Source organism: Hemitrygon akajei, chromosome 9, assembly GCF_048418815.1.
Source record: "Hemitrygon akajei chromosome 9, sHemAka1.3, whole genome shotgun sequence".
In the NCBI taxonomy this organism is placed as follows: domain Eukaryota; kingdom Metazoa; phylum Chordata; class Chondrichthyes; order Myliobatiformes; family Dasyatidae; genus Hemitrygon; species Hemitrygon akajei.
In genome coordinates this window covers 129,182,858-129,195,243 of record NC_133132.1, presented here as the reverse complement: position 1 = coordinate 129,195,243, position 12,386 = coordinate 129,182,858, and the positions used below count along the sequence as shown (strand labels likewise).

At 39.8% G+C, this 12,386-nt stretch overlaps 1 protein-coding gene across 2 annotated transcripts in view; it reads left to right on the top strand.

Moving 5' to 3' along the window:
• Positions 1-9,744, top strand: part of mfsd2b (MFSD2 lysolipid transporter B, sphingolipid) — a 100,951-nt gene extending 91,207 nt beyond the window's left edge. The window contains exons 12-15 of one of the 2 annotated variants that reach the window (XR_012100302.1): positions 1,286-1,429; positions 2,145-2,321; positions 3,163-3,311; positions 9,336-9,744. Coding sequence is in view for 1 of the 2 variants with exons in the window: in XM_073056960.1 (XP_072913061.1) it covers positions 1,286-1,429; positions 2,145-2,321; positions 9,336-9,390 (376 nt within the window). In the remaining variant the exon portion in view is untranslated. The remainder of the gene's footprint in view (positions 1-1,285; positions 1,430-2,144; positions 2,322-3,162; positions 3,312-9,335) is intronic. The other variant, XM_073056960.1, reaches the window with a different exon arrangement.
• The last annotated feature ends 2,642 nt before the right edge of the window (positions 9,745-12,386 follow it).

The window sequence follows — 12,386 nt, the reverse complement described above, 5'->3', positions numbered from 1 at the left end:
AGGCGGTTCAGAAACTTATGGACTGTTAATCCTTTGTTGCTATTGTCCTTCTAGCTGGAGGTGGTGGTGGGTTTGGAAAGTGTTGCCTATGGAGTCTTGAGTTGCTGCAGTGCATTGCATGGACAGGAGAAATTGCTGCCACTATGCATTGGTGGAGGAGTGAGTGAATGTCTATGGATGGGATGCCTATCAAGTAGGTGTCCACATCTTGCATGCCGTTGAGTTTTTTGAGGGTTGTTGAAGCTGCGCTCATCCAGGCTGGTGCATGTGGTGCCGATGCATTTAAAAGTCATGAAAAGGCCTCCAACAGCACGTGCTGTCAGAAAGTTATGTGGGTGATCCAGGGTACGGCACTTTAATTCTGCTGTCTGCAGTCTATACATCACTTGTGGCCCACTGACAGATCCTGTGGAGCAAGATGGGATGATAGTTTAGTGCAACTGTAGGGTTAAGGTGGGGGCAGAACATTACCTTTTCAAAAAAGGTAACGTAAAACAGAAGAAAGAATAAATCAGCAAATTTAAAATTGCTGTCATCAATTCAAAATGTTACATAAAATCTATTTTTTCTTGAATTAAAATACTACAAAATTTTAAGATGGTTTTGCATAAAAGACAAGATATACCACTTATCACTCAAGTAGTCTCAAAGCTCTTTCCAACTTATTGATATCAATCAAAAAGATAAATTCTCATTTGAAGAATGCTTGGCTATTTTATAAATAGTGTATTTATACATGTTTTATTGGAAAAATATTCAATTTTGAATATTTAAATAATGGAAAAGCAATAGGATTTCTACTCACAGCAGTAACCTTGCACATGTCATAATCTTGACAGGTCTAACAAACCAGTTTGGTGCGATGATGGATTGGTTGCTGATAAAAATGTTTTAAAAGTGCGGAAGAATGACAGATTATCTCCTCACCTCAGTGTCAATCTCAGATGATTTGTGTGTACAGGCCTTCACAAAGAATGTTCCTTGTCAGAAAGAAACCACAAAAGCTGTTTTGAACTTGTTATGTTGGTGGGCACTGTGGGATAGTCTCATGAGCTATAACAGGACAGACCCTCAAGCTTGTCACACACAATGGAATACTATTTTTCGAAGTAGCATCTAGTCAGCATTACCACCCTCTTCGCTCATGGTAAATGAAAACTTCTGCACCACAGATGACAGATGCACCACCATGTAAAGAACTTGTTGGCATTTTACTACTGTGCATTTATAGAATACCATTGTTTGCAAGTACCTTATATAAAGATCTATTTGTTTCTCATTTCAGGTCTTTGCTTCCTGATGTGGTGGATGATTTTAGACTTCAAAACCCATTCATAAAAGGATTAGAACCTATATTTTGTTCATTTTATGTTTTCTTCACCAAGCTTGCTGCTGGAGTTTCTCTCGGGTTCTCTACACTTAGCCTGGAGTAAGTGTTTCTGATACATCTTTCAAGAATCAGATTCATTATCATCCACTTGCATTATATGCTGTGAAATCTGTCTAGCAGCAGTAGTAAGGAAAATAATTTCTCTTTTAAAACACACATCCTCATTAATTCTCAGACTCACTAAATAGAATGAGAACACAGTAAAGGCGAGTACTTCTTAAACTTTGTGAAATATGGATAAGAATATCTTGTGTATGCAGGTAAAGAATTCACACTCATGAGCATTAAGCAAGGTGCAGAGTGAAGATCTACGTAAGCTGTCCCATCCTAGTCCTACCCTGCATCAATACGATATCTGCTACCCTAGATAACGGCTTCTTTTTCTGTCCATTCACACTGATGCAGCACAATTCAGAGGAAAGGCAGTAAGATGATACATTAAAGGGGCCTTCAGAAATTAACTGTGACACTGAGCATTCTGCTTCTGATTCTCGCTCGAGCTTAGTAATTTCGGCAAACTCGAAGGGCATTATATTAGGATTCTGATCATTTCATTGCATCTACAATTAGCTGACACAAAGCCTGCACAGCATTCTGATTTGATATTTAATAGCAGTTTTGCTTTGATATCAATGATCTACCTCATGTGAGAAAGTTAATATTACATTTCCAATCAGAATTCTTTAATGTGAAAAATGTATATGGGAGAATAGATGCCCTGAAGGCTTGATAGTGAGCACTGTTTGTATCTTAGATTTGCAGGCTACGAAACGGGAGCGTGCTCTCAGCCGGCCCCTGTGGCTTTCACCCTAAAGCTGCTGGTGGGGGCAGCGCCCACTGGACTGATAATCATTGGATTATTGATATTCCAGTTCTACCCAATAACAGAAGAAGTCCGAATGAGAAACAAACTGGCACTCCAAGAGCTAAGGTACATACTTATTATGGAATTGTTTGATCAAAGCAAAGAGGCAGTGGGGGAACAAGGGCTGATTGTCCCATGTTTGTTCCAGAAGTAAAAATTCCGCCTAAGTGATAGCATCGAGTGAGTGGTGCCACATCCACAATTCAATGTACTCCCTACTCGATGTTCACTTTGTTAAGGTAAGCAAAACCAAAGGGTGGGAGGGTAGTGGGGTACAGGTGATTATTAGACCTAGATCCATGATAAAAGTGCATCACATGCAAAATACAGGGGATGCTCAGCAAGGTCGGGTAGTGTCTTTGGAGGAGAATAACAGTCAATGCATAGGAGATGTTTAATTTGTTAAACATTGCATGGTCTGTATGTAGAACTTCTTCAGAAACTGAAATGGAGTTAATTTAATACATTAATTTTGACTATATACAGAAGATTCATTGAACATTTTTCTAAACAAAAGGCCTTCTTTCGATGATAATGCAAGTACAATACTTTTATTTGGTGTAATAAGTGTAATTGGTTTCATCAATGGATGTCCTACAACAGCTCAATACAGGAATCAAATTAAGAGAAAATAGGTGTATGATCTGACTCTGACACATCAAAGAGTCTCGGATTTATGGTTGCCTAGTAACAGATGGCAGCCAAGGTGGCAATAATGGACTTTCTGATTGGTGCCTTACTGCTGGCTAAAATTATTTTTGTGCACGGCTTTTTTCCTGCAATTACAGTTCTCCTTTATGAATACCATTGTGAATTCCTGTCATTAAGCAGAAGCATTTGTCACTAGCTCAAGAACTCTGGGGCCAGAGAGTGCTTAATGTATGCCTATATTTAATTACCATTTCAGTTTCTGATCATGATACAAGGCGGGGAGAAATCTACTTCTGCAGGCTGTGTTGGTGTGACCACACCTTCACTCTGCATCACACAGCTTTAATCTTTGATCACGACACCAATATGGCCCTGAGCGAGAACATCTTATGTGTAGTATTGGAGGTAGGTTCACTACTTTTTGGAATATTGACTGGAAGTCCTTCCTGTGTTTGGGCAGTGGCTGGATGCTGCTGGTTCAGTTTTGCTGTCTGTGAGGCAATTTTGTGCTATTTGTACCATTCGTGAAAAGAGCACATAGGAAGACAAACAAAAACAGGACCAGGCTAACGCCTGCTCTAGCTTCAATCAGATTGTAGATGATTTTTTTAAAATCTCAGCAACACTTTCCTATGGAACATCCACAGCTCTTAATCCCCTTAATATCTAAAAATCTACAAATCTTTATCCTGAACATATTCAGTCACTGAACTTCCATAGCTCTTCCAAATGAAAAAATTCACTATCTACCAAATGAAGAAATTCTGCCTCAGTCCTGAATGGTTTATCCCTTAACTTGAGATTGCACAGCTTTCCCAACACAGGAGAAACATCAACTCTACATTTATGTGCCAAGCCCAGTGAGAATTTGAATGAGAACACATCTCATTTTACGAATGTCACAAGGGTATAGTTCTACTCTGCTTAATCGTTCTTCACTTGATAAGCCACCATCCCAGGAACCTTTGTTGTACTCTCTCTATTGCAAGTAATAAGGGTTCATGTAAAGAATATTTGTGATTCAGGCATCTAATTATTACATTCAGAATTCTAAATATACCATTAAAATCAATATGTGATTAATGCTCGAAGATACTGAAAGTTAATTGGTACAAAACTGCAAACAGGTGCTAAACAGTGGATGTGCTAATCAGATCTGCTTGCAAACCTGGAGGCAGCATGCAAATTTAGGTCTATTTGCTTAATATGATCATTTTAAATTGCCTGAATGTGTGAAAAACATTTGGGTTTGCCATTTAAATGCTGAAAGAATTCATAGGGTGGTACCAGGCCTACACACTTCCGCAGAATGACACATGGCAACGGCGGTGGTACGATCACTCGAGTTGAGTACGATGTTCTCCTGAGTGATTAGCTATTGGTGGGTCTTCAGGTGACCATAGAGGCTGATCCGGGATCCACATATTCTGGTCAGTCTGGACAAGTGTAAGTGGTGGCTGTGGTTCATTGTTAGGTCCTTTGACTAGTCAGTCTCTCCTTCTGCAGCTGCTGTTTGTTCTCTGAGGCACAGCGGAGGTCGCTCTCATGTAGCGCAGCTCCCTCTTGAACAGATTTCCTCCAGATCTATCTACTGAGTGCAGTGCCATCCCAGATTTTGGATGTAAATGTTGAATTTCTTCAGGATGATTTTGATATCATCTTTGAAGCATTTTCTTTGCCAACCAGGGCTTGCCGACCTTCCTTCAATTGGCAGTAAGGGATCTGATTGAGGAGACAGGAGTTAGGTATTGCGTGGAGTTGGTGTTGCTTTATGTGATGGAGATACTGTTCATGTTGGCTTCCTCCAGTATACTGGTGTTAGTGTGCCTGTCCTTCCAGCTGATCCTCAAAATATTCCGGTAATTATTTTTGGTGATATTGTACCAGGGCTTTCAGGTGCCTATTGTAGGTGATCCTTGATTCAGCTCCATATAGTAAAGTAGGAAGTGTGTGTGTGTGCCCTTAACTCCTGGTGGAGCCGTCGGAGCACTGTCATGACAAGCTTTTTGCACCGATCGTTTTGGTGATTGCTCATCGTACGGCGTGTCTTGGGCATCTGAAACCTGGCGGAGCCCATCCCTGTCCAGGAATGTAGGAAGTTCGACTGCTTTAAAGACCAAAAGTTTTGTTTGGACCTGAACGTCATGGTCTTCAAAACTATTTTCCTTAATCATAAATAGATGTCTGCTTTTGAGAGAATGCTGCCAAAGTAGGGAGAGTGGTCTACATTTTTAAGGGTGATATTGTCAAGTTTTATGGAGGGTGGGGTAAATAGCTGGTTGAGTGGTAGCTGATATAGGACCTGTGTTTTTTTATATTCTAAACAAGACCCAGGGTCCTATGTGCCTTGGCAAAGGCTTTCAGAATATATTGGAGGTCTTCTTCAGAGGTGCTGGCGATGGCGTTGTCATCCCCATGCTGAAGCTCCGTGATAGTTCAGGTGCTGACCTTGTTCTTGGCCTTGAACCAGTTGGGGTTGAAAAGCTTGTTGTCCATTCTAGGCATGATTGAGATTCTCTGTGACTGGTCTTGGCCATTGAGGTGAAGAATAGCAGCAATAAAGAAGGCAAATAGGGTGGGTGCAATGATACAGCTCTGTCTGACTCCTGTGTTGACAGTGAAGGGTTCTGATTCTGTAGAGGCCTCAGCATTCACAAGTACTTGTCAGAGCAGCCATGTCTTGATGGTATGATGCACTATCAATAACTCCAAAAGACTGGAAGTAGAGGAAATACTGAAAGGCATTTATTTGCAGTAAAACGGAGCACGTCCATGCCGGATGACTGCCCTGGACTGTGGGAGGAGCAGTGACACAATCACCTTTATCCAGGGGTCTGTGGGAGGAGCCACAGGAGCAGTCAGCAGAGGGGCGTGTCCAGACAGATATACATGGTTTACCACATGGTATATGCCAGAGAACTTGGTGGTCTACTGTACCAAATGCCTCTGTCAAATCTATGAAAGCCAAGCAGAAAGCCTTTGTACTTTTTTGTGGTGTTTTCATGCAGTTGGCATGCCTGCGGTACGTCTAGATGGATGGAAACCTCACTGTGATGCATTGAGTACTACGTCAGATAGCGGATGGAGTCAGTTGATAATGATACATGCATGTTGACAGGAGGGAGCTGCCTCTGTAATTGCCACAGGCTGCCTTACCTCCCACTATTAGAGCATCCCTGAGCACTAAGGACAGTTATCCTTTTCCCAGACCTGTAGGAGCAGGGTATGTATGTAGTATAGGAGTCCACCTTCCTTGAGGATCACTGCTAGGACCAATGACTTTATTGCTTTTCAGGTTCCTGTTAGCATCTTGGACCTCTTGCATACAGGAGGTTCCCCCATGTCATCCCTCACAGGCCTCAGCAGGATTTGGTTAATAACTTTTGGTTCAGCAGTGCTCTTGTGCTTAAGAATTTCTTGAAAGAGTTCTCATTGTCAGTACATTTAGCAAGTTCTTCCCATCCTTTGAGTGCACAGGGTTTAATTCACAGTAACATGGACCATAGATTGCTTTGGTGGCACTGAAGAAGCTTCTTGTGTCACCAGGGTCTGCCAGTCTCTGGATTTCCAGGGCTTTCTCAGTCCACCGAGAATTCTTTAGCTCCCTCACACTACTTTAGCTCTGGAGTAAGCTTCTCTTTTGGCCTTGCTGCTGAAGTCTTTTTGCCAGGCACAAATGACTTTCCTTTTCTTGGACATAAGTTGTTCTACCTCCATGTCAAACCAGTCCTGATGTTTTCTGGACTTGTACCCAAGAATGTGTTTGCAGGTTTGAGAACGGTAGATTTAAGCAGATTCTTTGCTATCCTTTGGATGTTCCTGTTGAAGGTTTACCCCAAACAAGGCTTGGGTGACAGTGTCAAACAGTCTCTCAAAGTTTAGCCTTGGCCTGGTCTGCTTCTTATGAACATTCCTCTTTTTCATGAGTCTGATGGACGTGGTGGTGGTCCAGCAGTCATCTGTGCCAAACATGGCCCTTGTGATATCGATAACAGGGTGGTCCCTAGCTCAGGCAATGACATAGTCAATGAGATTCCATTGTTGAGATCAGAGGTACTGCCAAGATGCACTGAATTTATTTTTCTGGCTTAAGAGTATGTTCTTGATAATAAGATTTTGCTCAGCACATGGTGAGAAGCAGTACTCCATTTGAGTAGATGTTGCCAATGCCTTCCTTTCCTATGGTGCCCTTCCAATAGATAGAATGGATGGCTCAGAGACCAAGTGAAAGGTTTGACTAGTGAAGGAGATCCTGAGTAAGAGTGATATCATGAACCAACAGGGAGGGTAAAAGTACAAGAGTCACCCCCACTTCCTGTCCCACTTTCCTTTAAATGCTGATCATGTTTGCCTCCTGTGCCTCCTGGGAGTCTCCTGTCAAGGTGCCCCTGACCAAGCACCACTTACCCCTGATAAGTTGGCATAGAAAGCGTGGCACAGGATGCATTTATTTCAGATGGCATTCAGATAATTCCCAGGCAAAATGTTAACAGTTATTGGTAGACTTGATAATCCAGCCCAGAAACTCACAAAAGATGCATTTCAAGAAACCTCCTCAAGTACTCAGCAGAAGTAATATTAAAGGAAAAACTATACTTAGCAGGGTGTAAGCAACACACACAAAAAGCTGGAGGAATTGGCCCTGGTCTCGGCCTGAAACGCCAACTGTACTTTTTTCCATAGATGCTGCCTGGCCTGCTGAGTTCCTCCAGCATTTTGTCTGTGTTGTTTTGGATTTCCAGCATCTGCAGATTTTCTCTTGTCTGTGCTTAAGTAGGGTGTGAAATCTTTAGCAGGAACTTGTTTATTTCTTCATCTTCTATTGCCATTAGCAGAGGACATTGGATCCGGCACAAAAGCTAAAGTGCCATGCAGCCTCGTTAATATCAGAAGGCACTGTAAATAGGAATCAGCCCAACATCTTTCTCCATACAGTAGAATAATGCAAGCTTCAACTCTTGTACAAATGTAGTAGATTGCTCTTAAAGCTGATTAAAATCGTATTTCAACCGAGGAGTTCACTTCAGTCACCTTGATGGCACCTGAGCATTTAAAGTACCCAGGATAAAGTGTCGTGCTGAATTTGAATCCTAAGGAGACATTACAGAGTAGACGGCAGGATGCTTTCACCAATGAGAGTTTCGAATGAGGGCAAATAGTTTCAAGATAAGGAGCGAGTCAATTAAAACTGAGCTTCATAGAAACCTCTTCTCTCGAAGGGTGGTGAATCTCTGGAATTATCTGCTCCTGACAGTTGTGGAAGCTAGATCATGAGAAAGACTTTAAAGTGGAAGTAGATTCATTTTTGAGAGGTGAGGGGATTAAGGACATTGGACATCTGGCACAGTGAAGGTATAGGCCTGGGGTAGAGCTGCCACGATCATATTGAAAGGAGGGACAAGTGACCTACTCCTGGTACAATTTGCTTATATTCTTGTGTTTATGTTTAATGATTTCTTAAAAATTGGAACTTTCATGGAATTGGAAAAATTGGAAAGAGAACAAATATTTTTATGAACATCATTTTTAAAAACTGCAAGTCTGAATTAAAAACAGAAAATGCCACAAAAACTCAGTAGGTCTGGCATTACCTAGGGAAAAGGAAGCAAAGTTAGTGCTTTGGGTCTGAGATCCTTCATCAGAATATGTCTAGTTTTTTTGTAATATAGACACAAAGCATTCTATATTTTATTTTAAAGAAATAAGAAATACAGAATTCTCAAGTGAGGCACCATGATGTGTGCTGGATTGAGGGAAAGACTATGCTGGACTTTGAGTTGTGAACTGGTTCTGCCATGTCTCTGCCCCTCTCTGTACAAAACTAAAGTTGGAATTTTTGCAGCTGTCTCCAAGCCCATTCTGACAACAGACATAGGATTTCCAGAAATGTTGTCTCTTTCATCCTTCTTACAGTAAAACCTGAAAATACCCAAGCATGAAGTAATCTCAGTTTGGCTGTAGATAGGGCAAAATAGTATCACCGTTGATCACAGTGACCATTGTGACAAAAGAGCATTTAGAATCGATTTCCTTTCATCTTTGCCCAGGGTAGTTGCTTTCCAAACAGAAAAAGAGCCACATCACTGCCCCATTGAAGCAACCACCAGCTTCACATCTGCTAGCTCCTCTAAAAGACCTATAATGACATACTGGCAGAGATGCCCAGCAGAAAGAGACTACTGAAATGACATCTGCTGATTGTGAATGCTCCTTCAGAACCACAGGAGCAGGTCAACCAAACCTGCTCGCCTGATTCTCAGGGTTGAAGTCCACTTAAATTACTTTGTTTAATGGAGCATTTGGAAAAGATATAATCATATCTTAACACCTGGAAACAAAATTAAATCCATAGAAACTGTTTTTCTCCTAAAAAAAATTATGAAATGCAATTTCTCATTTAAATACTTAATGTGCTCTTCTGCTTTACAGGAACAACAGGCAGAACTGTGATCATCAACTGAATGACATGCGGAGAATATTGTGACAAATATCAGGACTGAATATGACAATCATTTACAAGCCATAGTTTCCAAAGTCTGCCGGAATTGTTACTGCTGCAGTATCTGTGTATATTACATAAACTGCAGAAGGATGCAAAGACTATTGCAACAATTTATATTTTAATACACCTTATGCAGATATTTTTTAAACCTAAAACAATGAATTTATTCATATAAAGAGAGAAGCTGAAAAAGTGTAGAAATGTAACATTGAGTAAAGGAATGTATAGTATTCACGCATTCCCTTTTATTTAATGTTTTTCAAATTTTAATTTATTACTGAGTAACCACTAATATACTATTTATTATAAATTACTATAAGTTGCACATTGCACATTTAGATGGAGATGTAACAAAGATTTTTACTCCTCATGTATGTGAAGGATGTAAGAAATAAAGTCAATTCAATTCAAAATTCAATTCAATTCAGATTTTCAGAGATTTTTCTTTTGAGAAGCATCGCTTTTCAATAATAATAATAATTATACTTTTTAATAAATTAGCCATGCTTTTAGAAGATTGGAAATACTTGGAGAATAAAATGGAGGTTTCAAATTCTTAAGGAAATACTACAAGAAATATTTATGATGAATGTCAAATTATTGAAGTTAGGTATTTCAATTTTCTCATGAAATAAAACATTTAAAATCAACAACACTCTAGCACTATCAACAACAATAGTTAAAAATCAAACTTTTAAAAGATTGGTGCACCACAAATGTTCATGCAAGGGACACAAAAATGTTTTTAAGTATCCATAATCTGATCACTTGCTTTGAACGTTTTGAAGTGTGTATACTTACAGGCATGCTGTAGACAATTGCTGTAATCTTCCAAATTGAAGGAGGTAAAGAAGAATATTGGCCAGAGCCAAGTTATTATGAGGTTTCCACAGTGTTGAATGTTGAAGATTCCCTAGAATTTGAGAAGGCATGAAATTACAATGCAAGTGACTAAATGGTGTTGTGAATTAGCACATGTATGTTTCACCTTTAACACTGAATGCAAGTTTACTAAATCTGTATGATAATCAAAGGATCTATTGTGAAGTGATGGACTCAGCAAGTCTTGATATAGTGCTTGAGAGCATAAGCTCCAAGCAATCATCAGCACAATGTTTGAAGTTAATCTTAGGGTTGGAGAGCATTGGTTGTCCACTGCAAGGCAAAGAAACTAAACCACAGATCAGGATATGAATTGAGGGATTTAAGAATCATTCTGTAGTTACCACACAGAGCTTGATACTGACATTACATTGCCAAGATTTTCAATCAATTCCATTAACATTCACCATGAGATATTTTAGAGATTGTCAAGACACAACTATATATTTAGAAAAGAAAGCCAGATGAAGTGATTGAAACAATTTTTTTTGCTTCATGGAGAAGTGCTTAGATACCGTAGATTCCGGACTACAGAGCGCACCTGATTAAAAGCCGCTGGCTCTAATTTTAGAAATAAAATCAATTTTTTAATTGTAAAGGCCGCACCGGATTTTAGGCCGCACCGGATTTTCGGCCGCAGGTGTCCCACGTTGTAATATGAGATATTTACACAGAAAGATATTACACGTGAGGATTTTTTTAACTTTTAATTAAATCCATATGGTAACAAAAACAAATACATATTGCAAATGCTTTTTTTCGAACCGTGCCCGTACGCGGCTACTTTTAAATATACGTTGCGTATACTTCTTTACTGAACAACATTCCAATATCTCCTAACGACTGGTAAAAAATATATATATTGCAGCCTACCAGGAAAAGTTATTGATCACCTTTAACTTAAAAGCAGCGTTCGCTCAGATCCAAAGCCGCTCGCGTAATGCGCTCCCTCCCTCCGTCCCGTTTCATCGCAAACCGGCATTTTCCCACAAGACACCGCGAAACCGGGTGTGACGTCATAGCATCCCGCGATGTAGTACAGAAAACAAATATAGTTAAAACTCTTCTAACTTTAACTAGAAAATGAATTACTAAGCGAAAATATTATAAACTAAGTAACTGCCATAAGGCAGCACAATGCTTCGAGTGTTTTCCATGTTGATGAGGGTGAGTACAAATGACTGATTTACAATAATTAAATTGTGAAAGTGCGCTTGATTTATCGTACAATTTCATTGGACCTCTGTGAACTACTCATCGATTTTATTGGTCTACTGTTACGAGGCAAAATGTTTACGAGGCGGCATGAAAAAAAATCATGTATTAGCCGCTCCGGATTATAGGCCGCAAAGTTCAAAGCTGTTCAAAATGTGGGAAAAAAGTAGCGGCTTAAAATCCGGAATCTACGGTAGTTACTTTGAAACCATGATCCAATTTAGAAATTTTGCACTTTCTGTTAAATTTGGATTGCTGGTCTAATAGCATTTTTCAGAGGTAGTAGAAAATTGAAATTGATAGAAAGGATCATGAGTAAGTGAGTATTATGGGAAGGCAATTAATTAGTTCATGTCCCAGAAACTACCCTGACTTAAAAGGCAGTCTTTATGCATCTGACAGAGACATATAAGTGATAGGTTATATATTAGATATAAAGAAAAAGTGATGGATATAATCAGTATCCTGAATAGACATAGGTTATAATTCATTGTAAAAATGTTATTTTAACATGCTGCTGTTGGTTATGACTTACCTCTGTGAGACACTTGAGGTTATGTAAACAGGTCTGATTTCTTAGAAGCAATGCATTGTACATACGCAAACACAGCCTTGTCCTCCTTAGCTTATTAATTAGGGCAGTATCCACAATCTGGCTCCTAAACTAGGGGTACAAAACTGACAGATATTTTCAAAAACAATATACAATTGTGCCAGTACACCTTTGCAGAGTAAAGTTCCTTTCAAACTCGCTTTAGCAGCCATGTCCAGGTGAACTCTCTGAAAGAAGAGTCCAGGTACAACTGATTCCAAAACTTTCTCCTTCACTCCTCTTGGAATGGGACAGATTAATCACTTTCTCCCCATGCTGACAGAAAACA